General features: G+C 48.7%; 1 protein-coding gene across 5 annotated transcripts in view; it reads right to left on the bottom strand.

The window, feature by feature from the left end:
* The window catches only part of cabin1 (calcineurin binding protein 1), an 807975-nt gene that overhangs the window by 654808 nt on the left and 136615 nt on the right, over window positions 1–16552 (bottom strand). For all 5 annotated transcript variants that reach the window (XM_072499122.1, XM_072499139.1, XM_072499102.1 and 2 more), the window contains exon 22: window positions 13518–13779. In XM_072499122.1, the coding sequence (XP_072355223.1) occupies window positions 13518–13779 (262 nt within the window). The remainder of the gene's footprint in view (window positions 1–13517; window positions 13780–16552) is intronic.

Raw genomic sequence — 16552 nt, 5'->3', positions numbered from 1 at the left:
TTTCCACAATGAATGCGAATTCACAAGATGCATTCATTTACTTTCATGAACCTAGTTACAAGTCACTGCTGGTAATAGGCCGAGTTCTATATAACCTGGCTTACCCCTCTGCCATGTAATAAATCAGACCTGACTTTGGATGCAACACATACTAGAAGAACAAATGCTGAAAATGAAACTTCTTCAGCCTCATATATTGATTTTAAATTGTAGTCGAAGAGCCCATATCCTTGTGATTCAAGCCAAAATTTACTTAGTACGACTCTCCAAAAGTCTTGCATTCCACGATTTCTACTCTGCTAAGTTCCACATTATGTTACTATTATTATGTCACTATTATGGGAATATCACTTCAAAGAATATCACTGCTATAACGATATTTTATGTAGCATATTACCACAATTTTCACCACGTGCTTCCCACATAATAAATTACCCTGAAAGTGCAGTGAATGTTGACCTAACCAATAAATTTGTACGGGTAAGATCAGAAACCCTCCTTCTATTGGACCCAGACACAGAAAGCAGAAAAGTTCAGTATTAACTGTCTTATTCAGAATAATGTCGTCCAATGAAGAGTTCTTGCAACAAACCCTTTAAGGTATTCATAACATTCATAACAAAGCAATCAACTCAAGAGAATAAGGAATTGTGATCCATCATTTATTATAAAATACTGGACAGTTCAGGCAAAAATAACCCACCCATACTCAACACAACAATGATGTCTCAACCTGCTGGCTGAATTCTTGTAATTTACTGACACCTATTTAACCTTTATTTAAATACGAAGGTTTACTGCACAACACCTACACCACATGGACTGCGACAGTTCAAGAAGGCAGCTCACTACCACCTACTCAAGGGCAATTAGAGATGGAAAATATAGCTGACCTAAAAAAAAAAAACTTACACCAGACAGCTAGACTTTTAGGCAAGATTCATGACCTTTTCACTAAAATGGAAGCTGATGAAATTTGAATAAAAAGCACACAAGTGAACAAAACTTTGCAAGCACATGTCATGTCAGTCAGCATTTGCAAGGGGAACAAACAGGTTTATGCTTTGGCTGTGGATCCTTCAGAACTGAAAAAGAGGACAGACATATTAATACAATCAGCAAAAAGGGATTTTTAAGATACATATATTATACATGAGGGAAAGGTTGCAACACATCATCTAAATTTTGGCCATTTGATCTGAAGAGATTTCTTCCAGAGGGCAAAGCTGAGGGCAGCAGAAAGAGTGTTCTATCTAGGTGGAGTTGGATGACGGACATCACAGCGTAGTTGCAGACGGGCTACAGTGGAGATGTGAGGGTGACACTACCAATGGTGTTCCAACTTAGTTTGGCTCATTTCTGCAGCCAATCTCACAGCTTTTCCATCACATTGTATATATAAATTATGTCAATGGAATTACAGATCTAAATATTTAAACAAAAAAATTCTGATCACAGCTGGTCAAACAATCGCACTCAGTAACTTGCAATAGATCATTGCAGATCACAGAACTATAGAATCCCGAAAGTGCAAAAGAAGGCCATTCTGCCCATCGAGTCTACACCGACCCTCTGAAAGAGTATCCTACCTTGGCCCACTCCCCACTCTATGGGCGCGATTCTCCGACCCCCCACCGGGTCGGAGAATCGCCGTGGGCCGGCGTGAATCCCGCCCCCGCCGTGTCCCGAATTCTCCGCCACCGGAAATTCGGCGGTGGCGGGAATCGCGCCGCACCGGTCGGCAGAAATCCCCCCGCGATTCTCCAGTCCGCGATGGGCCGAAGTCCCGCCGCTGTCAACCCACGCCAGCCAGCGTGGATTGAACCACCTTTCGAACGGCGGGACAAGGCGGCGCGGGCGGGCTCCGGGGTTCTGGGGGGGGGATCTGGCCCCGGGGGTGCCCCCACGGTGGCCTGGCCCGCGATTGGGGCCCACCGATCCGCGGGCGGGCCAGTGCCGTGGGGGCACTCTTTTCCTTCCGCCTTCGCCATGGTCTCCACTATGGCGGAGGCGGAAGAGACCCCCTCCACTGCGCATGCGCGGGGATGCAGTGAGCGGCCGCTGACGCTCCCGCGCATGCGCAGCACGGCAAAGTCATTTCCGCGCCAGCTGGCGGGGCACCAAAGCCTTTCCCGCCAGCTGGCGGGGCGGAAATCAGTCCAGTGCGGGCCTAGCCCCTCAAGGTGAGGGCTCAGCCCCCCAAGATGCGGAGAATTCCGCACCTTTGGGGCGGCGCGAATCAGTCTGGCATCGCGCCGCCAGACTGATTCGCGCCCTTTTTGGCGCCGGTCGGCAGACATCGCGCCGATTCCGGAGAATCCCGCCCTATATCTTTAACCCCACCCACTAAGGAGCAATTTAGAATGGCCAATCCACCTAACCTGCACATCTTTGGATTGTGGGAAGAAAACAGAGAAAACCCATGCAGACACAGGGAGAACATACAAACTCCACACAGTCACCCAAGGCCGGAATCGAACCCAGATCCCTGGCGCTGTGAGGCAGCACTGTACCACCGTGCTCTTACATTAATAGGAAGGTTTGATTATTCCATCTGAATTTTATGTTTCAACTGCAAATCAAAAACAGTGTGGGAGCATATCCCTTCCCCCACCTTTAACTCCAGGGGCATCTCTAATTGGGTTTGGAGGGTGTTGGACAATCTGAAGAGTGAATGTTAAACATCTTGGAGAGCTACGGGTTAACAATCAAACTTCCTTTCTTGTATTTTGGAACAATAGACTTTCCAAAATAAACAGGTTTTTAAAAATATCAGGAGAAAAAAGCATGAGGATTGTAGGTGCAAGGAGGTAGGTGCCAGTAATGACCTGAACCACATGTGATCGAAGTATAGCTTTGGTGGTTAAGATGGTTAAGAACAGGTAGATCAATCTATTGAGTACAGTACAGTCTAAAATGTCTATCATATAAAAGGATACCTGTTAATAAAGCACTAAAGGGCTTGGGATCAGTTTTTTTTTAATGTTTCCAATTAAGGGGCAATTTGGCATGGCCAATCCACCTACCATGCACATCTTTGGGTTTTGGGGGTGAGACCCACGTTGACATGGGGAGAATGTGCAAACTCCACACGGACAGCGTCTCGGTGCCATGAGGCAGCAGTGCTAACCACTGTGCCACCGTGCCGCCCCTAGGGCTTGGGATCAGGATCAGTTAAGTTAGCAAGACTTGTTTGTGAGCTTTGAAATAAACAACATAACTTTTCCATGAAAAGACTGGTTCGAAAGGATTCAGGGAGAGCTAGATACGAGGTCTTATCTGTGCCATGTATCTTTGATGTAGGCAAAATATTGTGCATAATTGAACAGTTATTCGGAGGGGTTGAAAAACTGAACTAGAAACTGAAAAGCCACTCTGTGGGGGTAGGTCAATCAACCTATCTTTCAATAAAATAGGTCTGTGTGCTTCAACATTAAGTGTCTTATGCTTACTCTTTTTAAAAAATATATATTTATTAAAGGTTTTTCTCCCTTACAAACAATAACCCCCCCGCACCCCCCCCCCCACCCCGCCCCCCGCACCCCCAAGGTTGCTGCTGCTGCTGACCGACCTTCCTCTAACGCTCTGCGAGATAGTCTAGGAACGGTTGCCACCGCCTGTAGAACCCCTGCGCAGACCCTCTCAAGGCGAACTTAATCCTCTCCAACTTTATGAACCCAGCCATATCGTTTATCCAGGCCTCCAGGCTGGGGGGCTTCGCCTCCTTCCACATTAGCAAGATCCTTCGCCGGGCTACTAGGGACGCAAAGGCCAGAATGCCGGCCTCTTTCGCCTCCTGCACTCCCGGTTCGTCCACTACTCCGAATATTGCTAGCCCCCAGCTTGGCTTGACCCGGACTTTCACCACCTGAGATATTGCTCCCGCCACTCCTCTCCAGAACCCCTCCAGTGCCGGGCAGGACCAAAATATATGGACATGGTTCGCCGGGCTCCCTGAGCACCTTCCACATCTGTCCTCTACCCCAAAGAAGCCTACTCAACCTCGCCCCTGTCAAGTGTGCTCTGTGGACCACCTTAAATTGTATCAGGCTGAGCCTGGCACACGAGGAGGAGGAATTAACCCTACCTAGGGCATCAGCCCACAGACCTTCCTCGATCTCCTCCCCCAGCTCCTCCTCCCATTTAACCTTCAACTCTTCTACCAGCGCTTCCCCCTCTTCTTTCAACTCCTAGTGTATTGCCGACAACTTGCCCTCCCCGACCCATACACCCGAGATCACCCTATCTTGAACTTCTTGTGCCGGGAGCAACGGGAATTCCCTCACCTGTCGCCTCACAAAAGCCCTCACCTGCATATATCTAAAGGCATTTCCCGGGGGTAACTCAAACTTCTCCTCCAGTGCCCCTAGGCTCGCAAACGTCCCGTCGATGAACAGGTCCCCCATTCTTCCAATCCCCGCCCGATGCCAGCTCTGGAACCCCCCGTCCATCTTCCCCGGGACAAACCGGTGGTTACCCCTGATCGGGGACCACACCGATGCTCCCATTGCACCCCAGTGCCCTCTCCACTGGCCCCAGATCCTTAGCGTTGCCGCCACCACCGGGCTCGTGGTATACTTTGTCGGCGAGAGCGGCAGCGGTGCCGTCACCAACGCCCCCAGGCTCGTTCCTTTACAGGACGCCATCTCCATCCTCTTCCATGCCGCCCCCTCTCTCTCCATAACCCACTTGCGGATCATCGCCACATTTGTTGCCCAGTAGTAGCTCCCCAGGTTTGGCAGCGCCAACCCTCCTCGGTCCCTACTGCGTTCCAGGAACCCTCTCCTTACTCTCGGGGTCTTATTCGCCCATACAAACCCCATAATACTCCTGCCTACTCTCTTAAAAAAGGCCTTAGTGATCACGATGGGAAGGCACTGAAACACAAACAGAAACCTCGGAAGGACCACCATTTTGACCGACTGCACTCTACCCGCCAGCGAGAGCAGTAACATGTCCCATCTTTTGAAATCCTCCTCCATTTGCTCCACCAACCTCGTCAGATTCAGTTTATGTAGGGTCCCCCAACTCCTGGCTATCTGGACCCCCAGATACCGAAAGCTCCCCTCCGCCTTCCTCAGCGGTAGGTCCCCTATCCCTCTTTCTTGGTCCCCCGCCTGTAATACAAAGAGCTCACTCTTCCCTACATTGAGCTTACAGCCCGAAAACTCCCCAAACTCCCTTAGAGTCTGCATGACCTCCACCATCCCTCCTTAGAGTCTGCATGACCTCCACCATCCCCTCCATTGGATCCGCCACGTACAGCAACAGGTCATCCGCATATAGCGACACCCGATGCTCTTCTCCCCCTCGGACAACCCCCCTCCATTTATTAGACTCCCTCAATGACATGGCCAATGGTTCGATCGCCAATGCGAACAACAGGGGGGACAGGGGGCACCCCTGCCTCGTCCCTTGGTACAGTCGAAAGTACTCCGACCTCTGCCAGTTCGTCACTACACTCGCCATCGGGGCTCTGTAAAGGAGCTAAACCCAATTGATAAACCCTACCCCGAACCCAAACCTACGGAGTACCTCCCAGAAGTACTCCCACTCTACTCGGTCAAAGGCCTTCTCCGCGTCCATAGCTGCCACTATCTCCGCCTCTCCCTCCTCCGATGGCATCATTATCACGTTTAAGAGCCGCCGCACATTGGTGTTTAGCTGCCTGCCCTTTACAAATCCCGTCTGGTCCTCGTGGATTACCCCCGAGACACAGTCCTCGATCCTCGTGGCCAGCCCTATTGCCAGCAACTTTGCATCCACATTGAGGTGCGAGATCGGCCTGTACGATCCACATTGCAGTGGGTCCTTGTCCCGCTTTAGGATCAAAGAAATTGTCGCTTCCGACATTGTCGGGGGCAGGGCCCTACCTCTCTTGCCTCATTAAAGGTCCTCACCAGTAGCGGGGCCAACAGGTCTGCATACATCCTGTAGAACTCCACCGGGAATCCGTCCGGTCCCGGGGCCTTCCCCGCCTGCATGCTCCCCAAACCCTTGCTCAGCTCCTCCAACCCAATTGGTGCCCCCAAACCAGCCACCTCTTGCTCCTCCACCCTCGGGAATCTCAGCTGATCTAGGAATCGTCTCATCCCCTCTTCCCCCGCTGGGGGCTGGGATCTGTATAGCTCTTCATAAAAGGCCTTGAATACCTCGTTTATTTTCGTCGCACTCCGAACCGTGGCTCCCCTTCCATCTTTGACTCCCCCTATTTCCCTCGCTGCCATCCTCTTATGGAGCTGGTGTGCCAGCATCCGACTAGCCTTTTCCCCATACTCGTAGGTCGCCCCCTGCGCTTTCCTCCACTGTGCCTCCGCCTTCCCTGTGGTCAACAGGTCAAACTCCATCTGGAGCCGTCGTCTTTCCCCAAGTAATCTTTCCTCCGGGGCCTCTGCGTATCTCCTGTCCGCTCTCAAAATCTCCCCCACTAACCTCTCCCTTTCCATACCCTCTGTCTTCTCCCTATGAGTCCTAATGGAAATTAGCTCTCCCCTGATCACCGCCTTCAACGCCTCCCATACCATCCCCACCCGCACCTCCCCGTTGTCGTTGGCCTCCAAGTACCTTTCGATACACCCCCTCACCTTCCCACACACCACCTCGTCCGCCAGCAGTCCCACATCCAGCCACCACAACGGGCGTTGGTCCCTCTCCTCTCCCAGCTCCAGTTCCACCCAGTGCGAGGCATGGTCCGAAACGGCTATAGCCGAATACTCCGTCCCCTCTACCCTCGGGATGAGCGCCCTACCCAGAACAAAGAAATCTATCCGGGAGTAGGCTTTGTGTACGTGGGAGATGAAAGAAAATTCCCTGGCCTGCGGCCTTGCAAACTGCCATGGGTCAACTCCCCCCATCTGATCCATAAACCCCCTAAGTACCTTGGCCGCCGCCGGCCTTTTTCCAGTCCTTGATTTGGAGCGGTCCAGTGCTGGATCCAACACTGTATTGAAGTCCCCTCCCATCAGGCCTCCTATCTCCAGGTCCGGAATGCGCCCCAACATGCGCTTCATGAATCCTGCATCATCCCAGTTCGGGGCGTATACGTTTACCAACACCACCCACGTCCCTTGCAGCCTATCGCTCACCATTACATATCGCCCTCCATTGTCCGCTACAATAATCTTGGCCTCGAATGACACCCGCTTTCCCACCAATATTGCCACCCCTCTATTCTTCGCGTCCAGTCCCGAATGGAATACCTGTCCTACCCATCCCTTTCTTAGCCTGACCTGGTCCGCCACCTTCAGGTGTGTCTCTTGGAGCATGGCCACGTCCGCCTTCAGTCCCTTTAAGTGCACAAACACTCGAGCCCTCTTCACCGGCCCATTCAGGCCCCTCACATTCCACGTTATCAGCCAGATTGGAGGGGCTCTCACCCCCCCCATGTCCCGCCGACTAGCCATCTCCTTTTCTGGGCCAGTCCCGTGTCCACACCTCCCTCACCCTCCAGTCCCCCGGGGGGGGACCCCCGTCCCGACCACCTCTTCTGTGTCCCATTCCCTTTCGGCCAGTGCAGCAGCAACCCTTTTACCCCCCCTTCCCCCCCCCCTCCCGCTAGACCCCGTCTAGCTTTTTTGCTCCTCCCATGTCACTCCCGTAAGTCAGCTGACGCCTGCTGACCCCGGCTTCCCCCGCCGTCCCATTGACCTCCCCGCGTGGGAGTCTCCCAATCCATATGCATTCCTTCGTTCCCCTTCCCGCCTTTCCAAAGCCCGCTCCGCCCCCTCTGACGCAGCTCCTGTCGCGGCCTTGTCTCTCTCCCCCAGCCCATGTAACATTTCCTGCGCGTGATTGACCCCCTATATACAACAACCATCACACATCAAAACCCTCACAAACCCTCAGTTAGAGTCCAATTTTTCGACTTGTACAAAGGTCCACGCCTCTTCAGGCGTTTCGAAGTAATAGTGTTGGCCCTTGTATATGACCCACAGTCGCGATGGCTGCAGGATTCCGAATTTCACTTCTTTCCGGTACAACGCCGCTTTGGCCCAGTTGAAACCTGCTCTCCACTTTGCAACCTCCGTGCTCCAGTCCGGGTATATTCGGATCTCTGCATTGTCCCACTTACTGCTCCGCTCCTTCTTGGCCCACCTCAGGACCCACTCTCTGTCCGTGAACCGGTGGAATCTCACCACCATCGCCCTTGGCGGCTCATTTGCCTGGGGCTTCTTCGCCAGCACCCGATGTGCCCCGTCCAACTCCAGCGGCCTCGAAGGGGCCTTCGTGCCCATCATCGCCTCAAGCATCGTGCTCGCGTATGCCCCGGCATCAGCCCCCTCCACTCCCTCAGGGAGACCCAGGATTCGCAGATTCTTTCTCCTCGACCTGTTCTCCAGGTCTTCGAGTCTTCCCGCCCACCTCTTGTGTAGCGCCTCGTTCTGCTCCACTCTCACCGCCAGGCCCACGAGCTCGTCCTCGTTCTGACTGATTCTTTTCTATACCTCCTGGATCTTAGCTTTGTGGGCCTTCTGGGTGATCCCGAGTCCTTCAATTGCCGAAAGCATAAGCGACAACATCTCCTTGCGCATCTCCTCGCGCTGCTCCTCGAAGCAGCGCTTGATGAACTCCTGCAGCTTCCCTTTGTCCCTGGCCGCCGCCATTTTGTTTTCTTTCCCTCGCTTCTCCCGTTGCTCCAGTGCCGCTCCTTTGGCCGTTACACTTCTGGTCCGTTTCATAGATGTTGGAGGGGGACCGCGCTGCTCCTCGAAGCAGCGCTTGATGAACTCCTGCAGCTTCCCTTTGTCCCTGGCCGCTGCCATTTTGTTTTCTTTCCCTCGCTTCTCCCGTTGCTCCAGTGCCGCTCCTTTGGCCGTTACACATCTGGTCCGTTTCATAGATGTTGGAGGGGGACCTCTCTCTTCCCTTCCCCATGGGCTGCGTCAAAAAAAAGTTCCGTTGGGGCTCCTCTAACGAGCCCGAAATCCGTGGTAGCGGGAGCTGCTGAATCGTGCGGCTTAGCTCCGCATAGCCGCAACCGGAAGTCGAGAGGGAATCCTTTTGGCGGTGTTCGCTTCACCAGTCTGCCCCAAAAAGTCTATGGAAATTCCTGAAAAAGGTCTGAGAGTCAGTTCCAGACGGGAGCTGCCGAATGCGCGACCTACTCCTCCATGGCCGCCACCGGAAGCCTCGTCCCTGCTTCTTCAATGGCCTTGGTAGGTCTTTTCACAGTTGTTCCCTCTGCTGCTAGAATTCACCTTTGATAGAGTCGTCAGATTGCAGCTTTAAGCTTGCCCTTCTCCCGCCTGCATGCTGGAAGAGGCCCTTTGTCTAAACCTGCAGCTCAAGCCAAATCCTTTACTGTTTCTGCCGGGTCTGGCAGCCAAAAGACATAACATTCCTGGGGAACACTGTCAGGGGAATGCTGCAGTCTTCTTCCCACACCGAGAAATGTCAAACAAATGCCATGGGGGCCCTGTAAAAGAGCCCAAAAGTCCGTTCCAAGCGGGAGCTACCGAATATGCGACCTCGCTCTGCATAGCCGCACCCGGAAGTTCGTCTTATGCTTACTCAAAGAGTGTCATTGATGAGCATAGAAGGAAGGAGATTTACAAACAGTTGACTATATAGTCGGGGGCGAAGGCAGCAGTTCCCCCCATATTGCTGATGTATATAGAATTTCTGCCCCATTTCACAGCTGATCAGCATCTTTAGATCAACAACACAAGGACAAAGTTTGACAGGAGTTTAGAAGGATGAGAGGGGATCTTATTGAAACGTACAAGGTACTGCAAGGCCTGGATAGAGTGGACATGGAGAGGATGTTTCCACTTGTAGGGAAAACTAGAACCAGAGGACACCATCTCAGATTAAAGGGACGATCCTTTAAAACAGAGATGAGGAGGAATTTCTTCAGCCAGAGGGTGGTGAATCTGTGGAACCCTTTACCGCAGAAGGCTGTGGAGGCCAATTCACTGAGTGTCTTTAAGGCAGAGATAGATAGGCTCTTGATTAATAAGGGGATCAGAGGTTATGGAGAGAAGGTAGGAGAATGGGGATGAGAGAAATATCAACCATGATTGAATGGCGGAGCAGACTCGATGGGCCAAGTGGCCTAATTCTGCTCCTATGTCTTATGGTCTTATGGTCTAATGGAAAGAAAAAAAGCACATTACTTAAATGCAGACTACAGAATGCTCTGGTACAGAGGGATATGGGTGCCCTTGTGCATGAATCATAACATCAGCATGCAGGTACATCAGGTAAATAGGAAAGCAAATTAAATGTTGGCCTTTCTTGCCAGGAAGGGTGGGGTATAAAAGTAAGTACTTCTTGTTACAACCATACATTGGTGAGATTGTATCTGGTGTTGTGGGCCAGGGTTTAGAGAACCCCAAAGTGTATCATGGAGTTCACCTGACCCACAACTTTTAATAGATTGTGGTATGGGGAGCACATGGCCCACTCTACAGGTGTGGTACAGCAGAAACTAAAAAGTATTTTTTAAAGCAAAACCATGTTTATTCTATGAACTCAAGTTAACCTTTTTAAAACAAACAATGAAAATCTTAGCAACCATTAATTCAAATACAACCCTCAAAGAATACAACACTAAGTAATCCTTAATAACTTCCCAAAACAGCAAATCACACCCATATGTTCTGGACATGCCCAGCGCTGGAGGAATTTTGGAAGGGCGTAGCGAGGACGGTGTCGAGGGTGGTAGGATTCAGGGTCAAACCGGGCTGGGGGCTCACAATATTTGGGGTGGCAGAGGAGCCGGGAGTGCAGAAGGCGAAAGAGGCCGGAATTCTGGCCTTTGCGTCCCTGGTAACCCGGCGAAGGATTCTTCTTCAGTGGAAAGATGCGAGGCCCCCCAAGCGTGGAATCCTGGATCAGTGATATGGCGGGGTTCATTAAATTGGAAAGGATGAAATTCACTTTGAGAGGGTCAGTACAAGGGTTCTTTAGGCGGTGGCAACCGTTCTTAGACTTCCTGGCAGAACGATAGACATTGGTCAATGGCAGCAGCAGCTCGGGGGGGGGGGGGTTACTTTATTATTGTTTTTGTTATTTGCACTGAAGGGTCTGAGGGGGTGTATACACCTGTTGTGTTAATTCTGGGTGTTAATGTTAATTTATTATTTATGTACGGGGGGTGTATGTGGGGGTTGCTTTTCTAGATTGTGTTTTGTACTTAACCCTGTTGGGTTCCTTTTTTCATTTTGTTGTTGATATTTTATGAAAACCTTTAATAAAACTTTTTTTAAAAACTTCCCAAATAACATCCATAAGACTTAAAACATCTTTTACCAGAAGCACATCAGGTTAAAGTCACTACTGTTATTAGTTTTAAATCACCAGGATCGATTTACAGTCTTTAGATTACAGAGAGAGATTCATACACCTTCTGGCTGTGACTGCAGCTATCCTGCTCTGAAAACGAAACTAAAACACACCCTGCAGCAAACAGCCTAAACCGAAAATAAAAAGCCGACAGACAGCCCAGCTGCACCCACTCTCTGACATCACTGCAGTAATAAACACCCATTTCTTAAAGGTACTCTCACTACAGATACTTATATACACACCTAATTATAAACACCCATTTCTTAAAGGTACTCTCACATGACACTGGAGTACGGTGGACAGCTTTGGAGTCCTTACTGAAAGATATATATTTGCATTGGAAACAGTTCAGAAAAGGTTCACTAGGTTGATTTCTGGGACGAAGGAGCTGTATAATATGAAAGGTTGAACAGGTTACGCCTATACTCATTGGAATTTGGAAGAATGAGAGGTGATCTTATTAAAATATAGTAGGGCGGCACGGTGGCCCAGTGGTTAGCACTGCTGCCTCATGGTGCCGAGCACCCAGGTTCAATCACGGCCCCGGTCACTGTCCTTGTGGAGTTTGCACATTCTCCCCGTGTCTGCGTGGGTCTCACGCCCACAAACCAAAGATGTAAATGGTAGGTGGATTGGCCATGCTCAATTGACCCTTAATTGGAAAAAGAATTGGGTACTTTAAATTTATATTTAAAATAAAACATAGCAGATTCGGGACTACAGCAGGCAGTAAAGAATAGCAAGAGGATTTGAGTATCGGAATAGAGATGTTTTACAGCAATTGTATAGGGCATTGGTGAGGCCACATCTGGAGTGTTGTGTGCAGTTTTGGTCTCCTTATCTGAGGAAGGATGTTCTTGCTATGGAGGGAGTGCAGCGAAGGTTTACCAGACTGATTCCTGGGATGGCGTGACTGTCAGACGAGGACAGGCTAAATCGGTTAGGATTATATTCATTGGAGTTTAGAAGAGTGAGAGGGTATTTCATAGAAGCTTATAAAACTCTTAACAGGATTAGACAGGGTAGATTCAGAAAGAATATTCCAGATGGTGTGGAGAGTCCAGAACCAGGGATCATAGATTGAGGATAAGGGGTAAAACCTTTCGGACTGAGGTGAGGAGAAATTTCTTCACCCAGAGAGCGGTGAATCTGCAAAATTCAGTAGTTGAGGCCAAAACATTATGTGATTTCAGGAAGGAGTTAGATATAGCTTTTGGGGCTAAAGGGATCAAGGGATAGGGGAAAAGGCGGGATCAGGGTATTGAACTTGATGATTAGCCATGATCATGATAAATGGCGGAGTAGGTTCCAAGAGCCGAATGGCCTCCTCCTGTTTCTATTTATGTTTCTATTAAGGCCGAGATGAGAAGGAATTTTCTTCTCTCAGAAAATCATTAATCTTTGGAATTCTCTATGACAGAACAGCGGAGGCTGGGCCATGGAACGTACTTAAGGTTGCAATTGGCAGATTTTTGGCTTACATTGGAGTCAATGGTTATTGGGCAGGCAGAAAAGCGCAGTTAAGGCCACAATCAGATCATTCACTGTCTTTTGAATGGTGATTCAAGGGGCTGAAGACCTATTCCTGCTCCTATGTAACAGTAACTACTTTGATAACTTAAATATTATAATGAAAGCTATGAGGCGGTTTACATACAAAACTTCTATTTCCAATTTCTCCATTGAGCTGTTATACTTCTTATCTGAACATATGAACAAGGAGCAGCAGTAGGCCATTCAGCCCCCCGAGCCTGCTCTCCCATTTAATAAGATCATAGTAACTTTTAATCTGTAACCCGCTCACCCGATAACCTATCACCACCTTGCTTATCAAGAATCTATCCACTTCTGATGTAAAAATGTTCAGAGATTCTGCTTCCACCACCTTTTCAGGAAGAGAATTCCAGAGACTCACGACCCTCAGAAAATATATTTGCATTATCTTTGTTGTAAATGGGCAACCCCTTATTTTTAAACAGTGAACCCTAGTTTTAGATTCTCCACAATAAGAAACATCCTCTCCACATCCACCTTGTCAAAACCCCTCAGGAGCATCTATGTTTCATTCAAATTGTCTCTTACGTTTCTAAACCCCAGCAGATGCAAGCCTAACCTTTCCAACCTTTCCTCGTAGACAATCCACCATTCCAGGTATTAGTCAGTAAACCTTCTCTAAACTGCTTGCAATGCTGACTTTGCAACATTCGTACAAAGTTTTAGATTCCTACCTGCTGTACAACTTCTGATGGCAATTCCATTTTCCACTGTTTCAGCTGGCGGGAGGCAAATGAGTGCAGTGCATATGACATGGAGCCATATTCAATCCATAGTGAGAGATTGGAACTGTCTATCTCCAGTGCTCGCTTAAAACAGTTCAGAACTGCAACTGAGTGCTTCCAGATAGGCCCATCACTCTTCAACTCATTTGAATTCAGTTTGTCCTGGATACGACTGGCTCGTGCGAGCGCCATACCTGCCCACGAGTCAAACCTATGCAAACAAATATCAGAAAGATCAGTCAAAAAAATTAACATACTTTTGAGGTGGTCCACTAGAGATCCAAGTTCAATGCAGTAATCGAAGACTTAGAATGGCAATTTTAGAAAATAAGAGTTGGCCACTCAATTCATTGAGCTTGCTCCGTCATTCAATGTGATCACGGCTGATCCTCTGTCTCTCAATGGTATATTCCAGCTCTCTACCCATAACCTTAATATGCCTTTAGTGCCTAAAAATCTATTTTTCTTATGACTTGGCCTCCACAGCCTTATGTCGTGGAGAATTCCACAGGTTCACCACCGTCTGAGTGAATAAATCTTTCCTCATCTCAGTCCTAATTGGGCTACCGCATATCCTTAGACCATGCCCCCAATTTTAGACCTCCCCCCCCCTCCCCCCAGCCAGGGGAAACATCATCCCTGCATCCAGTCTGTCCAGCACTGTCAGAATTTTATACGTTTCTATGAGCTCCCCCATTATTCTTCTAAACTCCAGTGAATATAAATATTATAGCTATAACACTGGCATCTACCCAGCAATGTGGAAAATTGCTCATTAGCAAAAACCTGCTCACAGACACTTAGTTTGGGTTCCTTGGTTCAAACATGGACAAAAGAACTGAATTTCAAAGGTGAGATGAGAGAGATTGCCCTTGGTCAAATGCTGCCTTGATGTCAAGTGTAGCATCAAGGAGCCCGAGCAAAACAGGAGTCAATGAGAGTGGACGGGAAACCCTCCGCTGCTTGGGAGTCGTACCTATAACAAAGGAAGATGGTTGTGGTTGTTGGAGTCAATCGTCTCAGCTCCAGGACATCACTGCAGGAGTCCCTCAGGGTAGCCTTAGGCCCAACCATCTTCAGCTGTTTCAACAATAACCATCCGCTTGCTGATGATTGCACAATATTCAGCACCATTCGCGGCACCTCAGATGCCGAAGCAGTCCATGTCCAACTGCAGCAAGGCCTGGACAATATCCAGGCTGACAAGTGGCAAGTAACATTTCGCAACACACAAGAGCCAGTGAATGATCATCTCCAACTAGACAGAATCCAACCATGTTCCCTTCATATTCAAATACCATCACTGAATCTCCCACTATCAACATCCTGGGAGTTACCATTGCCCAGAAACTGAACTATCCGTATAAATACAGTAGCTATAACAGCAGGTCAGAGGCTAGAAATCCTGCAGTGAGTAACCCACCTACCAACTCCCCAAAGCCTGTCCACTACCTACAAAGCACAAGTCAGGAGTACAATAGAATACTCTCCATTTGCGTGGATGAGTGCAGCTCTAACAACACTCAAGAAGCTCAACACCATCCAGGACAAACCAGCTCGCTTGATTGGCACCCCATCCACCACCGACGAACAGTGACAGCAGTGTATACCATCGGCAAGATACAATGCTGCAACTCACTAAGGCAGTATCCTACAAACCCACAACTGCTACCATCTAGAAGGACAAGAGCAGGCAGATACCTGGGAACACCACCACCTGGGAGTTCCCTTCCAAGCCACTCATCATCCTGACTTGGAAATATATCACTGTTCCTTCACTGTCACCAGGTCAAATCCTGGAACTCCCTCCTCAACACCACAGTAGCAGTACCTATACCACAGGGGCTTCAGCGTTTCAGGAAGGCAGATCACCACCTTCTCAAGGAAAATTAGGGACGGGTAATAAATGCTGACCTAGCCAGTGATGCCCACATCCTACATCCTGTGAACACATTTTTAAAATGTCATGCCAATCTTTCCTCGTATGACAATCCTGCTATCCTAGGTATCAGTCTGATGAACCTTTGTTAATCCCTCAATGGCAAGTATATCTTTCCTTGGGTAAGGCAATCCATAAATTGTCGTTTCTTCTTTGTTATAAATCTGTTTTTTAACATAAACCATAAATTATCCAGTTTTACTGCTAAAAGTTTTGAAAGGTAGAGTTTGGTCCAACAGTAAAATCTTTTCAAGCAAAGGTATCCAGGTTTGAACGTCAAATGTGATCCTCCCCTTCTCACCCCAGTAAGGAGAGAATGGGATAAATTTTCACTTGGTCATTAAGCAGTGCCTTGGAGGAGCACTGAAACGAAAATGTGGTAAAGGTGCAGAACATGGGAGAAACAAAATGATCCATCACCTAAACCTAGTTTATATATTAAAATCAGTGCATACATCAATCTCTCCATTTGAGAACGATCAACATTTTCTACTGGCTTACCCAATGTTGCATTCTCAAGCTTGTCGGAGGTTTCTCATTCTAAACTGCCCCAGTAACACTCCTACCTTTACATGAAGTGGCACAGCCTCAACCTTCCTCATCCATTCCCCCTAACCCATACAATTGCACATCCTTCCTCTCGAAGTACAAGTTTTTATAAATTCAAAGTTTGCAAGTTAATACAATATTTTAGCGATTCCCTGATCACCAGCTCAGGGTGACTTATTCTTTCTGTTTCCTGCTATCCTTCCACAGCCCATTCAAAACTGAGCCAAGCAGCTTTGATGCATTTCGCACTTTAAGGCACCAGCAGCCCCCATCTGACAATGCAAGAGCAATAGTTATTAGTCAAGTGAACAAGAGCAGCAATGGGAGCTCCATGAAGGTACCAAAGAACTTGTGTTTCAGAAAGCAAACATGATACATAGTGAATACAGTTTTATCTGTTTTCCATGATAGTTTATGATAGGGGCTGTTTAACACAGGGCTAAATCGCCAGAATGTGGCGACTAGGGGCTTTTCACAGTAACTTCATTTGAAGCCT

This window comes from Scyliorhinus torazame, chromosome 1, assembly GCF_047496885.1.
Source record: "Scyliorhinus torazame isolate Kashiwa2021f chromosome 1, sScyTor2.1, whole genome shotgun sequence".
Taxonomy (NCBI): Eukaryota; Metazoa; Chordata; class Chondrichthyes; order Carcharhiniformes; family Scyliorhinidae; genus Scyliorhinus; species Scyliorhinus torazame.
The sequence above is the reverse complement of the archived record's forward strand: the minus strand, read 5'-3'. Positions and strand labels throughout refer to the sequence as shown.